Here is a 23,716-nt window from a genome sequence, read left to right as displayed (position 1 = left end):
TGCAGATGGAGAGGCAGGAGTGCCGGCCTGCTAAAATGTACTTTGCACCCACTCATGACAAAACTTTATTGCCGTCCTTATCTTGTTCATTCCTCAGATGACTCAACAAAATTCTATTTTAATTAGTAAAACTGAAACAACATTTCATTAAAGCTGAATTTGAATCACACATGAAGTAATGTACACTGAATTGTAGACACTGCACACGTGGAGCTTAAAGTATAGCACAGAATATTTTCTTTTCTCGAAACGGGTTCTCTGAAGGTACTGGAGTCACCAGGGGGTCTTCTTTGGCATGAGCTTCACAATAGGCCATCAGGTCGGCTGCTGCTTTGGATATCTGTATGGAAAAAAAGTAGAGGATGTGATGGAAACTTCTGGAGCAACACAGCGGTTTGCCCGACCAATTCTGAAGATCTCTACTGTAGTCCGAGGTTTTAACTAGTTCAGAGTGTATAATCAACATTCCTCATTAGCGAGACTAAACAAGTAAGGATCCTGAATCTAACTAAAGCTGTCGTACAAGGGGAAACGAATGGAGATGCCCCTGAACAATAAACTATAAAATAAAAATAATCTCAGGTCAGCTTGTGCTCGGTCATATACTGGCATCAACAAAGCGCCCAAGCTGCCCCTCCTTAAGGGAGATTAAAGCAACCAGAAGGCCACACTCTTCTTGTATTATTGGCTATGTGTACTTCTACAATGTGCTGACTCACCATCATCCTCTCTATGTTGACCTCCAGTTTAAGTTGCTCAACCGTCTTTCTAGCATCTGCAATCTTGGCCATGTTGTTGGACATCCTGCACCTTTCTGAGTTATCCAACCTGTTGCAAACCAAAACATGTTGGTTAATCTCCAGGAAATAGCAGTTTGCATCAACAGTAAAGTGGTGTAAACATTTTACAGAACATAAAACTCGTTGAAGTGCTATAACATATATGTGACTATGTGATGAAGGTGTGCCATGGATGTAGTCTGTTTCAATTTGCTCGTTAATTCTGCTCCCTGGGTCTCAGCTGCAAGTGCCACAGGAAGGGTCTCAAGGGAGGAGGGCATGGGAGGGAGGGAGGCAGAGCAGCTTCCCAGGGGGAGGGCATCCACTAGCTGAGAATGTAAATACACCTGACATAAACTTTAACTTGTTGCTTTCAGGTTTAACACACGGTAGATCTAGAAAGTTGTAATTTTTGCTATTAATCTGCTTCTTATACGTTGCTCAGGTGATGCAAGATATATCTCTTTTGCTACATATGTTACAAAGCGAGAAATTAAAAGCATCCAGGTCCAAAAATAATATTGTCTGCTAATTAAATGTATCAATACAATTTGTCTACTAATGAAATTCATACTTGTGAATTATGTTTGCTAGAGCAGCACACACAGTTATGAGCTGAAATATATGGTATTTTTCTCATAACTGTACAAAAGTAGACAGTTTTCAAGATGTATTCTATTATATTATCAATTATTAATAAAAAAAAAGGACAACATCACTCACCAATAGACAGAAAAACGGTATCCGTTGGGCGCTTGGGGAAAAAAATCAGCTTGTCTTTGATGGGGTTCCTCCGTAAAAACTAACAGTAACACATGAAGTGAGATTAGTGGCAAAGATGGGGAGGAAGGCTTCGACAGCTTCCCTCCTTCACATAACTGTTGTTCTGCCCCCAGGATGGGCTCAGTGCAGCAGTTAAAGGCAACATGTGGCGTGACCTTCATCTCTAGAGTCTCTATCACTCCCTTACCTGGGATGACAGAGTAGCTTTTGCTGTGAGATGAAACATTTAATGTAATGTATAAAACTGCCATAAGATTTAAAAAGCTAATATCCTTTTTTTATTATAATAAAATGAAAAGAAAATATCTTACTTCATAACAGCTGACAGCAAAATCAAAAGGCATTAGACTATTATGAGAAAGCCTTTAAGGGATATAATAGATATCTCAAGTTGTATTCATTATAAGGCAAACATTAATACTTGGAAAGAGTTGAGAGTTGAGAGTGAACGTCCCCCAAATGTCAACAACATATAGTTTTGTTTTGTAATATTTCGGGGGGAGCAGTGCTGCCCTTTGAGACACATCTGCACGTTTCTCTGACATGGTTACATGGAGCATCTTGCGGATTTACGAAGGAAGTACTCCAAGTTCACACTGGGTCACAGTCATTTTTGTGTTTGAAGAGGGTCCTGTTAAGCTTGACATAAACAATCTTTAAAGGTGCGATGTACAGTATATGACGTGTGCAGCATTTTACTTTCAAACTGTAGAAAAATGAAATGGCATTATCACCAGAATGTGGTTACAATGTTGAATATACGTCAGGGTCCTGGTTCAGAAAACACAACGTTTTCGAGGAAAATGATTCGGTTTATGTCAAGATGTGACTTCTCTCAGACAGCAGAATTATTTGTCTCGAGCCTTTCCTCTATGAGGCATCCTTTTTTTTCTCCCCTGTAGAGTTGACAGTTATTCCACACAGCTGCAGGGGGCAAAGAGGCAGTGCTATGGAGCTAAATGTCAAGTGCCTCATTAACATTTGTTTCCCTTAATAATTGGTCTCTCTCTGTGGAAGCCTATTGGACCATATGAAAAGAAAGAGCTGTTACTTGAACTTACCAACCTCTGACGCCATGGCCGAGGGCCAAAAAGATAATTTGCCCAGTGTGGTGTTGCATAAACCAAGCAGGGGATGTACAGATTATGTGGTCCTACTTTGTAAAACCGTTATACTGCCGGCTACGTTGAGCCAAACAGCATGTCTCCTCATACATATATTGTTAATTTATGACAGACGCTTCATGATGGGATCAATGAAACCAGAGGGGAGCGAAGAGGGTCTGCATATATCCCATTACCACTTGTAGACACATGTTTATTTTTGTCTGAAGACTATATTTATCAGTACCCTCTTGTGTATACCATTTAGCAAAAAGTCACAAGGTAAATATGTAATGTGGGATTGCAACAGTTCATAAAAAACACACAGTCAGCAACGTGAGGGATGCAGTCAACTGGGACAACCACCACTTTTTGCCAAGTGCATCAACATAGCCTACAACATTTGTTTTACTCCAAGAGATATGTGGCACAGTTTCAGAACACTGTAAAGGTGGCAACTGCACATATTTAATATTGACACTACACTTACAGCTAAGCCCAATCTGTTTTCGATATAGAGCCCTTGTTGCTGTTTATTTTTGCGGCACCTTAGGCATAGGTTGGTAAACCAGTTTTTCTAGTATCGCTCCTGCAGTTTTGACAGCCTCGTCAGCCAGCCTTAATTTGTGATATTTTGCATGTGGGCTGGAAAAGTCAGAAACATTTCATCTTGTTTTTAAAGACAAAAAGAATAATTTGACCAAGACTCAGTATCATCATCATCATCATCATCATCATCATCATCATCATCATCATCATCATCATCATCATCACCATCATCACCATCAGTTATATTATTGTTAGCAGTACTATTGAAAACTGAAATGTGTTTTGTATTATACTTGATTTCTTTGTTTGCCATTCAAGTCTTCCATATAAACTAGCCCCAGCAGTCAACATGTTGATGTATCCTTGGGGAAGATACTTAACCCCGGGTTGGTCCCGATGGCATGCAAGGTGTACTTGCTCTGTATGAATGGATGCATGAGGGGTCGAAAACACTGGATACACCTATATAAGCAGTCCATTTACTGTTTACATGCAATTCCATATGTGAATTTACATTACCTTTATAATAGTGCTATAAATCTAATTTCACTAAAGTGTCGCCAAATATTTCTTACATGATAGGTGAGGTAATAAAGGGCTCTTGATATCATATCTGTAAAAGGGGCAGCTTGGAATAGAAGTAAAACATAATGTGTAGGTGTAGCTGAGGTTCAGAGCAGCACCCACCCAGTGTTGAACCGTGGTGGGCGTGTACCAACAGTGCTAGCTAACAATGATAAAACACGTCAGTGGCTACAGTAAGCTTTATGTTGTCTTCAGACTGTTTCTGTTACAGCAAATCCTGATGCGTTAGGAGTCTTTACATTAACGCCCGATGTAGCATTTGAGCTTCTTGGTTCATCTTTCAGTGACCAATAGACACGTTAACAGACAGCGGTGATTCAGCTAGCTACAGAAAACCCCCTCAGAGCCTCAACAACGATAACGGTCATTGATGTTAACGTCCGTCGTTTGATGTATATCGTTGTCGGATCTCGTCATTGTTTTATTTACTGCTGGGCTTCGATCTTCCAAGATGTATGGGATGTCGGGGTGACAGGAAGATGGCAAACGGGGTTGGAAGTGAGTAACGTTGGTACATAGCAGCGTGCCTAGCAGATGTCACGGCATGCTATCCGCTAGCGGTGAGTGTGTTGGTCTGTTGATGCTATCCCCACTGACTTCCTGTACGGCAGCCTCGGCTCTCTGCAGAGGAGCCTGCAAGGATTAATGTCTGCCATTACACAGTTGACAGCTTTGTTTACACTAATGGTCGGTCCTGTTAACAGCAACTGTGTAAACATCATGCTTTTTGTGGGCTAGTTCCATGCGAGTCTATAGTCAACTGCCGAGCATGTTGGTAGCATGACAATGAAACCAAGCTCAAAAGAACAATAACCAGGCCTGAGAAACAGTGCACTGTGCAGGCAATCAGTTGAATATACACTATGCTTAACATTTGTCACGATTTGTTCATTTTTCTCTGCAGAACACAAGCTGCTAGTCATTGAACCAACCGAGCCATGGTCAGTGAGGGAGAAGCTGTGTCTGGCCACGTCTGTCATGAAGAGTGGAGACCAGAACTGGTACTGCTCTATTTCCACTCCCCCCCCCCCCCCCAAAAAAAACTGGTGCCAATGATCATCATCCTTGCTGTGTGTCAATGCACTATGACATTAATTTCTTTAAGTAGCCACATGGTTCTGGAGAAAAGAAAATCAGAATAAAATACCATATTTTTGGCTGGGGACTGGCTTTTAGACTAATGGCATTTACAAAGTGTGCAGACATTTTCTAAATAATCAATGCTTTTGCACGTGGCGGGTTGCCAATACCAATCTGATTCTTTTGAGGGGGTGTGACTAGAAAAGTTTGAGAACAAGTGGTCCATGATATAGCAACTACAGTATTCTAAACTTTCCTTATTTGAATTAAAATGACCTTACAGATCAGATATTGTGTCCTTATGATTGTGGTTATTGTGCTCTCATAGGTAAGCATGTGGTTGTTTAGCTGTCTACCTGTAATAGAGGGGCATACTGTCGACATCGTTGCCTGATCCATTCTGGCTTTATTTAAGATAAAGAATTGGGAGGAAAAATGTTCTGCAATAAACTGGGACAGAATAACTAGGTAGCCTTTTTCTGTGTGCTAGTGTTCAATGTGCTTTTCATCTTTGACCGTCTTACAACATTGCTCCACCGCAACAGGGTATCTGTCAGTCGAGCCATCAAACCATTTGCAGAACCCGGGCGCCCACCTGACTGGTTCTCTCAAAAGGTATGACAAATTCAGAGTACAGTGACCAAATTGCAGTAAATGCAATTAATTAGCCACATTACGTTTTGTACGGTCTCTTGATGCTCCTTGGTCTCTCCACAGCACTGTGCCTCAAAGTACTCTGAGCTCCTGGAATCAACAGAGGCCCCAAAGTTAGTGCATAACTTACTTTTACCTCTAGCATGCTTTTGTAGACATGCAAGCTAGACCCTTGCATTGACACTATGCCAGACTGACTAATACTGCATTTCTTACCTTCAGGCGGAAGCGTGGTGAGAGGGGTGAAGTGGTGGAGACAGTGGAGGACGTGATAGTACGCAAGCTGACAGTTGACAGGATTGATGCACTAAAAAAGTTGATCAAAGAAACGCAGGAGAAGCACAGGTACAAAATCCTTCAAGAGCATAAACACATTGTCGTGAAAAAGAGTTGCTGCATCATAGTTGTCGTCACTGAGATTGGTTAAAGTGGTGCCATTTTCACAGGAAGCTGAAGAGAGAGGCTGAACTGATTCAAGCAGGACGCCTAGATTCCAAACTAGAAGTATTATGGCAAGAAATTCTGCAGTAAGAAGCAACACACTTTTTTTCTGTCCTGTGTTCACTGAAACAGCACATCTGTTTTCTGTAAAGTTCTTGAATTACACTAACAAGCAAAATCAATTATCTGTCAGGAAGAAGAAACTGGAGGAAGAGGAAGCAGAGTTGAAAAGAAAAAGAACAAATGCTGCTTATCAAGGTATTTCCTTCACTTTAAGGGGTGAGAAAAACATGAATAGACAATTTAGATTGGGAAAGTAGTTCAATTGAAACCTCCCTAAATGTTCAAAAAACCTTATTTCGTTAAAACCGGGCGCCCATTTTAACCTCTTATGAATTATAAAATCTAAAACAAATGGGTTCATCTCAGATTGAACTCTGCAGGTGCAATATTGCTTTGGTTTTTCTCTCAACAATGCTAAAGTTTGCACATTTTTATATCAGGTTCTTAAGTTCTTAACATGCTAACGTCAACATGTTTTTGATATCAAGCAGTTAGCTATTGAGCTAACGTTTAGTATGTAATGTGTTTGTTATTACCGTGTTTAACTCATAACATGCTAACGTTAGCTGCACATAGTTAGCATGTTAACATACTGTGATAAACTGCATTGTGTGTGTCGTATGTAAGCATCATAACTCGCAGTATATGTCTCACAGTAGGCAGATAGGCAGTTGGGAGCAGGGGCAGTAGGATAGTCTTGGCATATTTCTCCTGTGGGGAAAAAAGGCATTTGAACATCAGTTTTTTTGTTGACTGATAAGAAAACCCTCTCCATGCTGCACCTCCCTCTTCCAGCCAGACAGGTGGCAAAGAACACACCAAAGCGATTGCCTGGTGTCAACATGCATCCGCCCTCAGGCTGCAGCTCCCCGAGCCAGGACTTCTCCCCAGGTGACCCGTTTGACTGCTCCACCCTAGATCCTGGATCAACAAAAAATGTAAGCCACTGAAGGTTCAATATTTAAGGTCTTCCCTACTTTTTAATAAGAATGCTGGTGTTTGTATCTTTTAATTGAAGCTGCATAGTGTGTACCACATTGAATTATTTAATCTATGCTATGGACACAAATAAAATGCAACATTTCAGTCTTAACTTCCTGACTTCCATCAAAGAGTTGAACAATTAAAGCATTCCTCAATTGATATGTAAATTTGACATCTAGTTTCCCTCTGTCTAGGCTTCAGGTTCATCCAGATTAATGACAATTGCTGAAACTTCTAGTCCCGATCATGAGGACATCAGCCATGGGTCATTTCTTGACGACCCCACCCAAAAGAAGCCCCTGGTTCAGAAAACTACACCACCACCATCTCCACTCCTGTCCGAGTTACTGAAGAAAGGCAGTATCTTGGCCACAAATTCCAGACTGGTATGTGGATGGGACTTTCTAAACCAGTATTAAACCAACATTGCCAAGCTTCGTAATTTGTCGTTTTTTTTTTTACGGCTCCCATCTTCATCTCATTTTTTGAAGGATTGTTTGCATTCAGCAAGTAGTAATTAATACATTTTTGCCATGATGCTTTCTGGTTTTGGTTTTGTGGTGTTTTTTTTGGCCGATTGTATAAAGATTTGAGTCATTTTTGCATATGTATTGCATTGTAATGGGTTGGATTTGATAACACTTGTTCCTCCTTAATCTGAGGAAATCTCATTGTCATTATTTTTATTTCTGAGTTTCATTGGTTGCAGATTTGACAGCCGTCTTCATTTAATTTCTCTTCTTTTGAATGGAGTTAAGATGTTGTCTTGATGGAAATAAAATGTATTATTTGACAGATAAAACATCACTACATTTTTTTTTTGCATCTGATTTATTGATTGTTTGTGTGAAGTTTAATAGTAAAAGTACTATTTCCTGTAGGGCATTTTTAAAATGTCCGTTTGTGTGAAGCCTACTCTCTTATTTCCTCTTTTGAAATCCCAGACATGTCAGAAGAAGTTTATATTTGACTAGATATTTGCCTTCCTTTTGTACCCTTTCTGCTCAAAAAACAGAAATATCACAAAGACATTTAGCTTTATATCTTTGTCATTTAAACACTTGTCTACTGTATATAAAACATACTTTAACATAACTTATTTTGTGTGAGTTTGTATTTTAATTACAGGGTAAATAATAATAATTTATGTACAAGAAAACCAAAGTGTTTGACATGCATGTCTGCGTTTATATCCCAGATTGGGGATGGTGATGTGACCGCTGGAAATCTGACAGGAGCACACGACTTGCAGCAGGCTCCGGCTAGTCAACCTATCTCTCAAGCAACAGGTACAGAGGCTGTGTTTATTTCTGTGATTTCAATAACACTGGTAAAGAGGAATTCCAGGGCAAAGTGAAAAACCTCACAAAGTAATTGAAATAAGATTAAATTACAATCAAGACAATATTAAGTCCAACCAAAAACCCATGTGTATTTACTTTTACTCATTGGATTTTTAACATACGTTTTTATTTAGAAGTCCTCTTATTGTCTTACATCCCGGGCTATTCTGCCTACTGGTGTTAAACCTCCTTCTTTTCATTTGGGCCTCCATGTTAACAGATTAGCGCAACACGGCACACATTAGCTTTTATGCTAGACATCATACCAGCAATTTCTTTGAATGTAATTGCGAAAAAACATTCAATATAAATTCAATAAAATGAAAGATTCTATTATTGGTGTACATTCCTAATCGCAATGTAGAAGGATAGGATTTGAATAGTACTGCCACTGCAGCTACTATGTTTGTGTTGGACATCACATGCGTGCGAGCCGCAGCAGTTCAGAGTCACGCACAGGTGGAGGTAGGCAGCGTAGCCCGGGTCCAAGCTGTTTGCTCATATATTTTGCTCAAAGCCTCCGCTCCTTTGTCTGTGAATGCTTGCATGGCAGGTGCCCCGATGTTGTCTCGTCTTCTGGAGGCTGGTCCCGCCCAGTTTTCTGCTCCGTTAGGGTTCATGGTCAATGCAGACTCAGCCTCCAGTGCTCCTCTTTCTGCTGCCACTTCTGTGCCTGTTGACTCTCCTGCCTCAGCAAGTACAGGTCTGTCCACTTTGACCCCACCCCCCAAACCTCCACTCTTCCTTAGTTTCACCTGTTTTGTAGCTCGGAAATTTGATTTTTATTATTTATTTTTCATATACACAGGTCAATGTAAAAAAGGGAGGGATGTAAAAAAGTAAACCACTATATTTTGTGAAATATGTAAATATCTGGGTAAATGTTTACCAAGGTAAAAGCAAACAAGAGTTCAGATTAATTGTGGATCAAATTGAATTAAAAGCTAATTATAAAGCTTGAATTAGGTGTGCTGTGATGCAGAGGATGAATGCTTTTACCATCCTGCTACTTCAAAGGTGTATCATGGAGACACAAAAGTTGAAATGAGTTGTTATCTGCATGCAGAGGTGGGTGTGACGGGTCCTGGATGCCAGTCTGTCTCTGCAGAGGATAAAGTGTCAGAGCTCAGAGAGGAGGACGTGACTGTGTGCTACATGGGGGATGAGCTTGACTTGAAGACAGTGGGGGACATAATCGCCATAATCGAGGACAAGGTGAAAAGTACCATATATTTTCAAAGCATCTCAAAAAACCTAAGCTAAACGTTCTTTTAAAGAGGCCTTATTATGCTTTTTTGGGGTTGTCTCTTTCCTTTAGTGTGTTGTATAGGATTTTGTGCATGTAAATGGTCTGCAAAGACTAAAATCCCAAAGTGGAGGGAGTTTCTCTCCCAAACACTACCTGCCTGAAATGCCTCCATTGGACTTTACTTCTGTAACATAATACATCATTATGTAACACGTGCACTTCTATTGGCTAGCGCTCCAACACATTGTACGTGATAGGCTAAGGGGCCGGACTTCTCTAAGCGGTTAACCGATCATAACAGGGCTGGCCAGCCAACCTATCAGAGCAGACTGGGCTCTGGTTTCAGACAGAGGGTGAAAAGAGGTGCTGCAGCACAGGCAGTAGACATGTCCCAGTAGAGGCGAAACATTAAAATATGAACCTGAGAATGAGCATAATATGTCCTCTTTAAATATGGTCAATTCAATTTCTGTCATCTAGTGAGTTATCACACGGGAAACATCGCTGTTGTGATTTACAAGGCAGGAAATAGCACATTGAAAGAAAAACCGTAATTATTCTTTACGCTCTAGAGTCATATCTCTCCTTCTACAGGCAGAGGAGACTGCAGAGGCTTTGGATGCAGCCGCAGTTGAGGCTGCGCTGTCACTATGTGAGGAGAACGGCCATGCTTTGTCTGGTGCCTGGGAAGCTGGGCCTCTCCAGCCCCATGAGTCTCACCTCGCAGTGCCCACAGGGGTCCCACAGTCCTCGTCTCTTCACAGTAGCCTGGAGGGGAAGACAGAAGTGTTAGAAGCCCAGTGTGGGGCTTCAGCTTCACTCTCCTCTCTGTGCAACAGTCAAGATAACTGTCTCCCAGCCTTCCCCATGGGACTAAGGGGCCCTCCTCCCACCTTCTCCTACTCCTCGTCCTCCTCCTCGTCCTCCTCACACAGCTCAAAGAGTTGCTACACAGGGGCACCTCCACAGCCCGAGGCAATGAGAGAGACTGGAGAGTTGGTGCACCACAAAAGACATATTTCATTGGATGTTACTATAAAATGTGAGAGTGAGAAGCACAGACCTGAAAAACCCAGTGGAGGTATGCACACCCAAGCATAAATACTAGTATTCACTTGCTTCATAACATGCAGTTTGCATGCAACTATGCATTTGGCATAACCATTTCCTTCTTATTATTCATCTTTACTATCTCGGCAGACTCAGTATTAGAAGATAGACCTCTGACAGAAAGGCACCGCAAGGTATAGCACCCAACGAGGCCAGAGCGAAACATGATGCTTGTAATGAAATGCAGAGTGCGTAGTTCCAAAGTATTCCTGCACTGCAGGCTCTGTTTGAATCCCTCTGCATCTTTCCCCGCCTTTGCAGGAGATGAAAGCGGAGGATGGAATAAGTGTTCTGGGAGGAGAGAGTGCCTCAGAGACTAAACTGTACAATGAGCTTGATGAGCCAGAAGCAGGTGGAGAAGAAGAGAGCGATGGTGTGGAGGGATTCTTTTCAGAGCCAGACGGCGAGATGGAGCTAGAACCTGCAGCCAGCGAGAGCGAGGATGGATACAGCCTCCACACGGCCTCCTCTTCTCTGCAGCTCCACACAACGGCAGACTCCATCCCCAGCAGCCCTGCCTCGTCGCTGTTGTGAGTGAAACACAAGCAGGCACGACTAGAGTGAACAAACTGGCTACATGAATTTGTGTGTCATGCTGCAGATCAGGTTCTGCTTGTCATCACATTCCTCATAAAGTTACAACTACCTTCTAGCATAGCATTGTTGTGCAGTTCTCTGTGCAGTGACGACCTGGAGGCTCTACAGGCTCACAAGATCTGGAAGAAAGCCATTATGCTGGTGTGGCGTGCAGCAGCCAATCACAGGTCTGAATATTTACATTTACCCTAATGACTGTTGCTCGGCCTCTGATGAATTGAGTTTGTTATATCATTGCTGATCAGACCTTATTTATGTGAACCTGTTGCAGGTATGCAAATGTCTTCCTGCAGCCAGTGACAGATGAAATTGCACCTGGGTACCACAGTATTGTGCAGAGGTAAGAACAGGATGTGTTTGACCTGGTCCCTTTAATGCCCGTTTCCCCTTTTCTAGGGTTATTTGTTAGGACCTTAAAGTCTCACATCACAAAAATATAAACTTTTCGACGTTAGAAGCTGGAGAACTTTGGATCTTTGGCATGTATCAGGGTGGGAAGTAACTAAGTAGATTTAAGTACTGTACTTGAGTACAATTTTGAGGTACTTGGTACTTCTACTCCACTACAATTCAGCGTTTAATGGTGTACTTTTACTCCACTATTTTATTTAACACCTTTAGTTACTTTACAGATTTGGATTAATGATGGTAAATATAATCAGCCCTTAAATCAGACTTTAGTTCACCTGCAGTAAATCCAGCAGCTACCCTGCAGTATACAAAGCCATTCAAACTAGCTGCACCTTTACCAGCTCTGAGAACACTTTAATGATCAATCATTATAAAACATATCAGAGATATTATTCTGAAATGGACCAATCAAACAATGACTACTTTTACTGTCGCTGCTTTAAGTACATTTAGATGAGAGTACTTTCTACTTTCACTGGAGGAACATTTAGAATACTTTTACTGTGACAGAGTATTCCTACACTCTGGTACTTCTACTTTACTCAAGTACAAGACCTGAGGACCTCTTTCACCTATCTTCTACACTTCAGGCCCATGGACCTTGCCGCCATTAAAAAGAGCATAGAGACTGGTTTGATCCGCACCACCGCTGAGTTCCAGAGGGACATCATGCTGATGTTTCAGAACGCCGTCATGTACAACAGCCTGGATCATGACGTGTACCACATGGCTCTGGAGATGCAGCGCGACGTCCTGGAGCAGATCCAGCAGTATCTGGCTACCCAGCTCATCATGGAGACGTCGGAGTCCGGTATCAGCGCCAAGAGCCTGAGGGGCCGTGAGAGCACACGCAAACAGGACTCCACTGACAAGGTGCTTCACTAGAATTTTGACAAAAGCAGAGAGTACTGAAGAACAGACAAGGGTGAGACAACTTTAAGGTAGAAGACCCTAAAGTAGATCTGCCTGATATTTTTCCAAAGCATGACATTAGTTTTTTAGAATATTTTCAGGTAGCCATTGGTTTCAAAATCAAGGTGTGGGTAATCCATCACGGCGAAAATGTTTTTGTCTGAAGCAAACATATATTATGTTTCCAATGCAATGATTCACCAACGTCACAGTTTATTCTTCATCAAATGTCTCACAGCTTCTACTTCAATGGAGGATTATCTTTGAATGCCTGATCATATTTATAACAAGGCAACACATTTTTCGCTGTGGTGATTACTTTATATAGGTTCAAACCAATGGTTGACTGGAAAGCATTACATTTCATTTAAATCAGAACATTTATGCTCTGGAAAATGGTAGGCAGTAATGCAATACTGTTAAGAACATTACTGACAACTATCTATAAGTGTACAGCACGTTTTTACATTGACATTCTACTTTCTTCTAACTATTTTCCATGTGTCTTTACAACAGTATGAACAAGAACTAGTGGATTATTGTAAAATCCTAATTTAGTCCACTTTTATTTCATACGTTTTGCATGATAATGTGAGTGAAGTAATATTGATGTTAAAGATTTGTAGCAGCACCTGATAACGAAACAGATTCACTTTACACAGTCTATAAATCGCCCTATTGAACGCCTCCATAGAGATGCTGAAACATGGTAAATTAACTATTTTCCTGTAGACTTCCCAGAATCAAACAGAATCTGAGGTGGTGTGATAGCAGTGCAGCTAGTCATTTGTTGCCTTACATTTGATTTCAACCTTTCCTCCTGCCTTGTAAACTCTGTTGTGTCTTTCTTGGTATTATTTTGCTTTCTCTTGCGACCTGCAGTGCTCTTTTGTGTCGCAGGTCTGATAAAAACCATTTTCCTCCTACAGGACACTGTCTCCATGTCCTCTCCTGCCTTTCTTCTTTCTCTTTTTGTAAGTACCGCCTTTAAGACGTTCCCTTTTCTTTCGGGTGTTTTTTTTCCCCCTGACACAGACAGAATAAAAAGAAGAGCTGCTTTATATACCAAACCAAAGGAAAACTCACAAATATAAACATCTGTAAGATATGATGATTCATGATTGACCTCTTGAAGGGGAACATTGTTCAAGAAATGAAGGCCAAGGCACTAAGGAGTATATTAAATATCACAGTATGTTTTAAATCTTCTGTGATGATATTCTAGGGTGGACTTATTTACAAAAGAATCATGCCAAATGTTTGTCTGGCTATAATGACTTAGTGGGTAAAGACAAATAATAATATAAAGTGTGTTAAATCATTTAAAAATAATTCCATTTCATCCAAAACTACGGAAAATCATATCAGAAAAATCTCTATAACATGGATCTGTTTCCCAGCCCTATGTGAACATCAGTTGCTGCACTCACACACTTCAAGCGAGGGTATTCTGAATGTGCTTTCATAAGTTTTGTCTTCCTCTCTTTAACTGCAGGATGGAGGCACCAGAGGGCGCCGTTGTGCCATAGAAGCTGACCTCAAGATGAAGAAATGAAAAGCATCGGAACGTTTGATCCCACAGAGTTAAAGGGACGACGACTGAATTTATTCCGTCAGTTACACGGATTCTCGCTTAGCATTAAATGCAGTGTAAACTTTATTTGCACTCTAAATTGTATGGGTAGACTGGGGCTCATTTCCGCTGAGACAGCCATACAGACATGGATTACAAACTGTATAATCCCAGATTACAATGGGGCAAGAGAATAGGTCATACCTTTCATAGATGTAGCTGCAGATCACTTAGATTTAGCCCGCTCTAAATTAAATCAGGTTGTATTAGCAAAGATAAATGTCACTCATTGTCTACAAATTGGCTGAAATGAAGCCTTCACGAGGCCTGGGTGCACTTGAGATTCTTGTGGTTGATTTCGAGAGACATACCGTGTTGATACTGATATTTAAAACCAGAGGCCAAAGAGTCTGATTTACCTAGAAGTCCAGAATAATCAGGGAGGGGGCACATAATCATTTAAAACATTTTAATTGCAGGAATAAAATCATTTGACGAATTGAGTTCTTGTTTAAAAAAAAAAAATGCACAGATAATTTGTGGCTGTATTTTTGTGAAACGATACCATTATTGAATATTTTAAGTCATAGTCAGTATTTTTGAGTAAGTGTCATTCAACTGTTTTGTGGATTTTAAAATGTATAATCAATAAAAGCGTCTTAAAGAGCCCTCAACCCACTATGTTAAACTTGAATTTGCACAAATGTCTCCCAAAGACTCAAAACACACCGCAGCAGTCACCATGAACCTAATCAAAAGTCTTCACGCAAGGCAGCGACGATCATTGGAATATTGATTGAGATTTCCTATTAGACATTATTGCAAGCATTTAATATCCTTATTCATTTTGAATACAAAAGTGCTTTGCCTCATCCGTGATATTGATGTTAGATATACTGTGTGTTGGTAGGAGAAAGCATGCAGATGTTCTCAGGAAAGCCAAACGGCTCGTAACTGTTCAGATTAACGCAAGCACTACAAGAGAAATAAGTGAAACAGTGTTGTGTTGCCTAAAATATCTGTGTCTAACATGTCCACACAAATGGGACCCGCTTTTTTTCCCACAAAGCTCCCACTCTGGTGAAAGACCAATAAGGAAGGGCTCTGCATCTGACGTTTAGTTAGTCATGTTCGGTGTTATGTAAAATGGCCTGATTATTAAAACATATTCATAGCTTTCATTGAAGCCAGCTCATGTTCAGGATCGCACAGTGTGGCTGTTTTGTTTAAATGTGGAACGTGTCTTCATGATTGCAATATGACCATAAACTAAGGTTTTTCCATTTCCATTAAAGAGGCCCTATGATGCTTTTGGGAGTTTTTCCTTTCCTGTAGTGTGTTATAAAGGACTTAGTGCACGTAAATGGTCTGCAAAGGCTAAAATCCCAAAGTTCTCCCAACATAGTGACATCACTATTAAACACTTGCGCTTCTATTGGCTAACTCCAACACATTGTATGTGATAGGCTAAGGGGCAGGACCTCAATCACAACAGCGCCGGCCAGCTAACCAACCAGCACAGACTGGGCTCTGGTTTCAGACAGAGGGTGAAAACAGGTGCTGCAGCACAGGCAGTATGAGAAACATAAAGAGCTTTTTGAACACTAAAGCATGGAGACATGTCCCAGTAAAGGCAAAAATGAACCTGGAAATGAGCGTAGTATGTCTCCATTAAACCCAGGTATCTGTAAAGTTATATTAGTTGTACAGCAAAGGAAGTTTGAGGGGAACTATTTGGAACAGAAACCTTTAATTGTTGCTTACCTGTAGGTGTGATTCCAGATGCTGTAAAGTAGCTCATATGTTTAGTTTTATATTATAAATATTGTAACAATTACCGGATTATTTCAGGTTGACACTCACTGCCTGATCACCTTGAAACAAAGCACTAGTCCAGGCTGATATTGAACAATAATGACTAAGCATCGATATGTTGTACATACAGATGTGTCACATGTGAGTGAATCGATCAAAATGAACAAATCAGACCAGTCAAAAGATATTCTGATTACATCTTTAATTGTCAGGTATATTTGTCTTAAAACGGATTTCTTTAGTGTTCCTTAAGTGTACTACCAAATCCTTACCAATACCTGACCTCTGCGTGTCACGGCAAAGTTTGTACATGTTTGTGAGCGACTGTGAGGACCTGAATATTCTAACAAATTATCCTTTACTGTGTCAGTTGTCATTAAGATGTGTTCACAATAAGAAATAAATATGCAACTAATAAAAGACTCACAAGGGTTTCATGCAACAGCAACAGTAGGGAACACGGGATCAAATAAGAACTTAAAAATGCTTGAAATAAACCTGAACATTTTGTAACGTAACAGCGAAGGCAGTATGGCAGGGGAACAGAAACGAGTGTTAATGTCTGTATAGGGTTTGAATCATCTGTAAAGAATTTAAGAAACAACTCGTCAAAGTTAGCGTCCTACTCCCGACCAGATCTGACAAAGCCGCAATTCTGATTCCTAGCTGCGGAAGAGAGCCGATTAATGTCCACAGATATTTTGTAGGATTTCCAAACACAATTTAAACGTTTTCTAAACAAAACGATTCTTCTTTATAAAACGTCTGTATAAATTAAAAGGTGCAGAATTTATAAAAGATTTATAAAATATGGGCCGGATATCATTGGTCCGTGAACAGAAGTATTTAAGCTTGTGCACGGTTTTAAGAAATGAAGGTATTGCATGACATTTCCGCCCAGTTTATCTACAGATGTTGCTCACAATTGAGCTTCATGTATCTACCAGAACCCACGTGCAGGACTGTGATGGGCTTTTTGGTTGAAATGGACTCCCTGCTTGTGACAAATCAAATGTATTATTCGAAGCATGGCCCTCTTTTTTATAACAGTCACCGTTTAACCTCAAACGTACACATTTGCCTGCAGCTGAAATACTGAGACTTCCTGAATACAGGAAGCTTAATGACCAATGAAAATGAAGCAATTCTGTTGGGCAGGGACAACTTTAAAGATAACACAATAAGATAAATGTGCTAGTGATAAATGTTTTACTGTGCCTTTACTATTGATTAAGGTCAAATCGCCTAAATAACCACATTATAGTTAATCTGATTTGTCTGTAATAATAAATAATAAGGCCCTTCATTTCACAGTAAAGAAGCTCTCCGATTTGTCCAAAGACTACAGTATTATTTAAGTTGTTGAACCTATAGCAAACAGATTAGCCAAGATCCTCAAGTAACATTCACTCTATTAACTAAGAAATAAATACTTCTAGAATTTCAGCCAGGACACACGAAACATTCAACAAAATAAATACAATAAAACCTAAACAAATGAAACATGTACGTGTGAACATACTACTGCCTTCATAACCCCAAAAGGAGACTCCCATATGTGTGTCATGCCATTTCTATAAGAAAGTTTAAAGGCTCCGAGACATCGTCACACTGCCACAGTGAGTTTGCACCTGATGCTGCTACCACCACCACCACCACGGCCAGGGTTGGCAGCTAACATGCAACTCTTATTTCCTACCATCAAAGAGAAGAGAAGGCACATTGTTTCCAGTGGCATAATCTCCCACCGACTGCGCTGCACCTAAAAGAGGTTTCTTTACAAAGTGGCCAGATTAAAATCACACATTTCGATAAAATGTGTTATTGTAAAGTCTGCAAAGAAACACGTTCTCCTCTCAAACGGTCCTCATTTGGCTCTCTGACGCCCGATTAATCGATGGAGTTTGTCACAGTTGTCCAGCCTCATCGACTCCGCCTTCTGCTTTAACCGCTCGTCTCGGTACAGCTGCCCGAGGTTTGCCAGGTCGGATTCTTCAAAGGAGAAAGCAAAAGACAGATGTATGAACCGCATTCATAATAACTTTCAGGCGGAGAGTTAGATGAAAAGATCAAGACCATTCTCATGCCAGTGTGTTAAATAAAACTCAATCAGCAGCCAGTTAGCGTAGCTTAGCATAAAGACTTGAATCAGGTGGAAACGGCGTGACCACCGTGATGCTGCGCTAACAAAAACCACTTCTCGTTAGTCAGTGTCATGTTCATATATAGTTAACACGGTACCATCTATATAACAATGATATTCTGCTTTTTAAAAAAGGTACAGCGTTGCTTCCCTACCACGTTTGGGTAACCAAATCTACCCAACAGAGATATCTTACAGCGAAACGGCTAGCATTTACTGCTCGTTTCGGTTCAACCTATATGAAAGCTGTCATTTTCTGTGTCAAAATGACAGTGCTGGTCAAAATGTGGTTATTAATGAGTCTTTAAATACGAATTTTAAATGAATGAGATGCAACCCCAGTCAGAGCTGGTTGATGTGGCCAGGGAAAGAGAAGTTTGGGGCTCTCTGCTGGAGCGGTTACCTCCGCGACCCTGACGGAAAAGCGGGAGAAGATGGATGGATGGATGGAGATGCAGCCATGCACAGTTAAAGTGTACAGGGGTTTACAAAACATATGTGATTCAGTCTTTTACTTGTGTGTTTTAGAACAGTACAATAAATGAAGTCTAATATACCAATGTGCTATACTTGGGGGGGGGGGGCGTTTATGTGCTGGACTATTTCTTAGGTAGGACCAGTTGCCGGGCAACCAGCGAGACTGCAGAAGCTTCTGGCTGCGGCGTTTTAAGCGAATAAGCATATTTCCCAAGTGTGACACTCTTCCTTTAACAGTGAGCAACTTTTAAGAAATATGCATGTGAGTGCCTGCTTATAAACGCAGGAGACAAAATAAAAAGCACTTCATATTAAATCTACTTTAATCAAAGTCACGATGAGTAGCTCGCTCACTCTGCTGTTTCTCTTTCCAGCAGCTGTTCTGCAGGTGCTCGATGTAGTCGCTCTCGATTGTCTTCTCTAGTTCATCCAGCCCCGCGCCTCTGTATTCTTTCTCAAAACTTTTATCCACGTAGTACGGCACACCCATGTGCTGCGTTTCCCTGGACACCACCAGCCCGATGGCCCTGAAACCCAAACACAGGATTAAAATGTGTTCCCTAAAACTATGGAATCAACCGTGGAGTATCCCAGGGATTTGGGGAAATATCACCGTAGTATGGTTAATGCTCACGGCTTATAGAAGAGACTGTAGGGCGGGTTAGTGGCCATCATCTGAGTAAACACTGATATAAGGATTAGCACCAGCACAGGTAGAAGCTGCAGCAGCGCAGTGAAGGTGTTCTGTGGGGAGATAAAATCAGCACAGATTACAAAGCATATAATACTGCATGTAGGCTGCACTGATTCACTCCAGCACAGAACTTCTGTCTCTGAAGCACCAGGCAAAAAAAAAGAAAAGCTCTTCAGTGATGAAGAAAAATATGACATGAAATCCATCATCACAGGAATCTGTCTCCAGCCGTGTTGAAAAGTGCCCTCTTTTTCTGTTAATAACTAGAATATTCACAGGAAGAGCTCGCTGTGATTTGTCTTCACGTCTTGTGACTCACTGACCTGACTCTGGTTCTCCTCCACCACCACCTCCTCGCGCCTCTCATAAGCACGTCGACGACGAGGCTGATAGAACTGAGAGTAGGAGGCTCCCTGGTTGGTGTACATGTGGATATTTCCTGCAGAGAGACACGTGCAGTTTTACAGCATCTACAGTTATTAAAAAAAACTATTTGCCAGACCAAAGACTTACACACAACTTTTGTGCATGACGCATACTAGGGCCCCTTTAAGAAAGCGTCTTAAATGACAGATTGTCAAAAGTTTTTCATTGAAAATTAGGAAAAAATTAGGAAAATAATCATCGCTGTGCACCATCAGTCAAAATATTCGATATTCATCCGAAATTGTTCTCCACCTCTCACCTGTTGGAAATCTTCCTCCAAAGAAAATGTTGAAGAGTTCCTCGGGGGAAATGTCGGCCTCGAAGTCTCGGTTGAAGCTTCTGTAGTATCCATGGCGACTGTGGCTAGAGGGTTGGGGTGCGTTCGAAGCAGCAGATTGATCTCCGTATTGATCATACTGCTGCCTCTTCTCTGGGTTGCTCAGCACTGCATATGCGTTGCCTATTGCTGTTGGAAAAGGAGGGAAACATGTGGTTGTAGCATTCATTAAGCCCATAGCAACGAAAGTTACAACCGAGAGAAGTCCCGTAGCATAATCTCCTTCACACCTACACTCCCTCTCGTGCTCTCTGATCCTCCTCTGCCTTCCAACACACTGTACCTTCTGCCCGCTTGACCACCATGGGGGTCAAGAGCCTTCAGCCACTCTGCCCCCCGTCTCTGGAACTCTCTCCCACAAGACATCCGCAATATGGACTCACTCTCAACCTTCAAATCCTGCCTGATAACCCACCTTTTTAAACTGGCCTACTCTGTGCTGTAATTACTCCAAACTGATTGTTGTTTTTAAATCTTTGTTTTTTTAAGTCTGGAATTACTGTTTGACCTTTGTTGTTGCTTGTTCCTAATTATGCTCTGTAAGGTGTCCTTGAGAGCTTTGAAAGGTGACCATAAATAAAATGTATTATTATTATTATAATGTACGACAGTGGTACTCAGTTTGGTAGGTAATTATAGCCTACATTTTGGGGAAATGATAAGATAATGATACAGTCTTAATTGTCCCACAGAGGGGAAATTTACACACTGCATTTGACCCATCCTAGTGTTAGGAGCAGCCGGCTGCCATATGTACACAACCCGGGGAGCAGTGTAGGGAGCGGTGTCTTGCTCAGGGACACCACGGTAGCACTTGGTCTTTCGGGGACTTGAACCGGTGACCTTCTGGTTCCCAAGCCAAGTCCCTATGGACTTTGCGACCAGAGGTGGGAACCACATCATGGATGCTGAATTATTTATTGGCAGTTCTTATCTGCCAAATGAAACCATGTACAGTATGTACAGACAACTACTACTGGCTTGGTTTGTTAAAAACATATATATTTAAAACGATGTTTCATGAATAGGTGTTTAGATTTGAGTACTTGAAAAAATCTTGCTTGCCATCATGGTAGAGAAGTGAAAAAAGCGAGGCTTATTCAACAAAAAAAGAAGGAATTATCCCGAGTTTTCGTGTAAGAAAGAACAGATTTGTCCATATTTCTGCACAGAGGGAGCTTATGATTGATGATACCCTTATTAAGGGTGTTTGAATCTGTGTGTGTCTCGTGTTTTTTAATGAAAATGGTTTTATTTTATATCATTTCTGTATCCACGGAACCTCACATCCCCCAGCCAGACATGAATATAAACAAACAGCTCAACAACGAGTTTCTAAACTAAAACATCAGCGTCGAGCTGCTGCCCGGCTCGTTGTGTCATGTGTAAACAACTACAAGCGAGGGAGTTGTTTTTTTAACTGACCTTGACCTCTAAATTAAAATATATGTATTTTGTGGGATAATTAAAGGCTCATTATGTCAAAGTAGTGCCCAGCAACATGGTCAAAGTACTTCTTAAGATACACAAAAAGTCATAGTTTCCAATCTCATACCTTTGAAAGCATCCGTAGCTCCTGGAGCAAAGTTCTTGTCCGGGTGAAATTTGAGGGCCAGCTTCCTGTACGCCTTCTTCAAATCCTCATCACTGGCATTTTTGGTAACACCGAGAATTTCATAAAAGTCCTTGCAATTCTTTATCCTGCAATGAAGACAATAATGTTAAAACGCAAGTGCTTCATAGCATGTAACACAGCCAAAGTGATGGCAACCATCGATGTGGTTATTCCGTCTGTTTCGAGTCACTGCTTACCTGAGAACCCCCTGGCGTTGATCCTCGGTGTAGCTCTTCTTGTCATCAACGCTCGCACGACTTGGTTCATCGTTTCCAAGGTCCTCGTCTCTCCAGCCTGCTGGCGGGGGAACGTGGTTTGATTGTGGAGCAGCGGTGCCTCCATTCCTCACTATGGCATCTATTAGCACTACGGACAAAAACAGAGTGTCGGAGGTCAACTGACAGATCAGATGTGAATGGAGGAAGATGGCGGAGGAAGCTCACAGCAGAAAGGAAATCATGGTTACAGGCTGCCAACAAACCTGTATTGTATCCAGTTAGGCATTTGGCCACCACAAGACTCCAGAACAGTTAAAATACTATTCCTGTTACTCAAATGAAAGGATGAACACTGTTCTTCATAGTGGTGGAGGAGGGTTGTCAATCCCCAAATCTGACGTTAGCAAATACAATCTGGTAAAGTTGAAGGCCAACTTTAATTATTCACATGCTTTCCATATTCAAAACATCCCTGGTTCCTTGTGCTGTGTGTTGAGGCATGAGCTCATGTTTCATTACTCATATATACTGGCTTTTGATTAAATACAAATGGTCCACTTATACATACTTGCATTGCACTGTGCATCCAAGCCTTTCCCTTCTTGCAACACAAGCGGAAAACTTATCCAATGGAACAAGTTTGCATTTAACTGCCTTATGCACGTTGTGTACACAGAGATCCAAGTATTTTACCAAAGCTTGAATATGCTGGTTATGATGCCATTACTGAAAAGCTATTAGGGAAGATAAACAACAAGAGTCACAGTCAGATTTTAACCTTACCCAGCAGTCTGCAAGGGGGGAGGGAGCCCTCAACAGCCCTACATTTCAGCAGGCAGCCTACAAGGACTATGTATTAAAGCAAGACAGCAAACGCTTGCCTCTAAAAATAGCATTTCAGTGCACCCATCTTGTATTTTGTTAAAACATGTTTGTACAGTTAATCCGCTGGGGTACGTTAGCAAGTTGAGCCATGTTAGCTAGTCAGTGTGCCATTGCAGAATGTGCGTCAGCTAATTTTACCTCTGGCACGGGTGCTGGGGTAAATATTCTGGGCTTCATAGAGCAGCTGCAGAGCCCGATCTTTCCGTCCTGACCGTAAACACAGCTTCGCCTTCTCTATCAGCCGGTCTGCTTCTTCTTTGTCCATTGCAACGTATAACGGGGGTTATTCTGCTGATCCAATCGCTGTCTCTAGAGGTCTGTACCTGTGCACTGAGCGTCAATATCATATGGCCAAGCGACCCGCTGCAGCTAACGTGAGATAGCCGATTAGCTTTGGTGTCAGGCAGCTGCGTAACGCTAGCGAGGTGCAGTCACTCAAAAGTCCTCCGCACTATCCGATCTGCAGACGGCTGTTGTTAGGCTGCAAACAGGCCTGCAGCTGGGCCATTTTTTAAAAAGAGAAAGGTAACAAATTCCCTGATTTTGCTGTCTGTTTTTATTAAGCGGTGTTAAACGAGCTACCCTGTTAAATTAAACTGGACCCACTGAGCTGTGATGGACAAGAGGTGGAGGCAAGACGTCATATCCTGTGGCGTAAACTCTGAAATCTGTATAAATCCGCCCTAATATTGCTTTAAAATGGTGTTTACTTGGTTATCAGTTTATAATGTTGTATAGCAATAAATATAGTGTATATATACCACACCTTCACCCGATCTATTAACTAACGGTACTAGGTTTAGAAATCCCAGAGTTGAGTAACATCAGCAGGTGTAGCTGATGCTGGTGCAGCATTCATGGTCTTTCATTTGAAGACGTAAACCCCAGCA

General features: G+C 41.4%; 3 protein-coding genes across 8 annotated transcripts; 1 reads left to right on the top strand and 2 right to left on the bottom strand.

The window, feature by feature from the left end:
* Nucleotides 1-10: 10 nt before the first annotated feature.
* On the bottom strand, nt 11-1,649 carry gng8 (guanine nucleotide binding protein (G protein), gamma 8). The gene is made up of 3 exons (XM_063894342.1): nt 1,503-1,649; nt 720-828; nt 11-340 (listed from the first exon to the last, which is right to left on the bottom strand). The coding sequence occupies exons 2-3, from the start codon at nt 801-803 to the stop codon at nt 215-217; spliced, it is 210 nt and encodes a 69-aa protein (XP_063750412.1). The 5' UTR covers nt 804-828; nt 1,503-1,649; the 3' UTR covers nt 11-214.
* Nucleotides 1,650-3,892: 2,243 nt separating this feature from the next.
* Nucleotides 3,893-15,527, top strand: brd8a (bromodomain containing 8a). Of its 6 annotated transcripts, none has more exons than XM_063894335.1 (20): nt 3,893-4,359; nt 4,704-4,800; nt 5,425-5,494; nt 5,597-5,646; nt 5,756-5,878; nt 5,980-6,060; nt 6,168-6,232; nt 6,833-6,975; nt 7,216-7,407; nt 8,220-8,310; nt 8,918-9,067; nt 9,431-9,579; nt 10,208-10,694; nt 10,814-10,857; nt 10,985-11,253; nt 11,395-11,487; nt 11,592-11,660; nt 12,322-12,604; nt 13,573-13,617; nt 14,139-15,527. In XM_063894335.1, the coding sequence occupies exons 1-20, from the start codon at nt 4,344-4,346 to the stop codon at nt 14,196-14,198; spliced, it is 2,577 nt and encodes an 858-aa protein (XP_063750405.1). In that variant the 5' UTR covers nt 3,893-4,343; the 3' UTR covers nt 14,199-15,527. The 6 variants fall into 6 exon arrangements, 5 of the variants coding, with proteins under 5 accessions (XP_063750405.1, XP_063750404.1, XP_063750407.1 ...); XR_010166711.1 differs by having other exon boundaries at nt 3,894-4,297; nt 12,322-12,656; XM_063894334.1 differs by having other exon boundaries at nt 3,894-4,297.
* A 689-nt stretch (nt 15,528-16,216) lies between these two features.
* dnajc18 (DnaJ (Hsp40) homolog, subfamily C, member 18) lies at nt 16,217-23,663 on the bottom strand. The gene is made up of 8 exons (XM_063894339.1): nt 22,965-23,663; nt 21,921-22,089; nt 21,664-21,809; nt 20,031-20,237; nt 19,669-19,784; nt 19,286-19,395; nt 19,006-19,178; nt 16,217-18,023 (listed from the first exon to the last, which is right to left on the bottom strand). Exons 1-8 carry the CDS (start codon nt 23,089-23,091, stop codon nt 17,899-17,901), a joined length of 1,173 nt encoding a protein of 390 aa, XP_063750409.1. The 5' UTR covers nt 23,092-23,663; the 3' UTR covers nt 16,217-17,898.
* Nucleotides 23,664-23,716: the final 53 nt, after the last annotated feature.

Source organism: Eleginops maclovinus, chromosome 11 (assembly GCF_036324505.1).
Source record: "Eleginops maclovinus isolate JMC-PN-2008 ecotype Puerto Natales chromosome 11, JC_Emac_rtc_rv5, whole genome shotgun sequence".
Lineage (NCBI taxonomy): Eukaryota > Metazoa > Chordata > Actinopteri > Perciformes > Eleginopidae > Eleginops > Eleginops maclovinus.
Note: the sequence above shows the minus strand (reverse complement) of the source record. Positions and strands in the feature narration are given on the sequence as shown.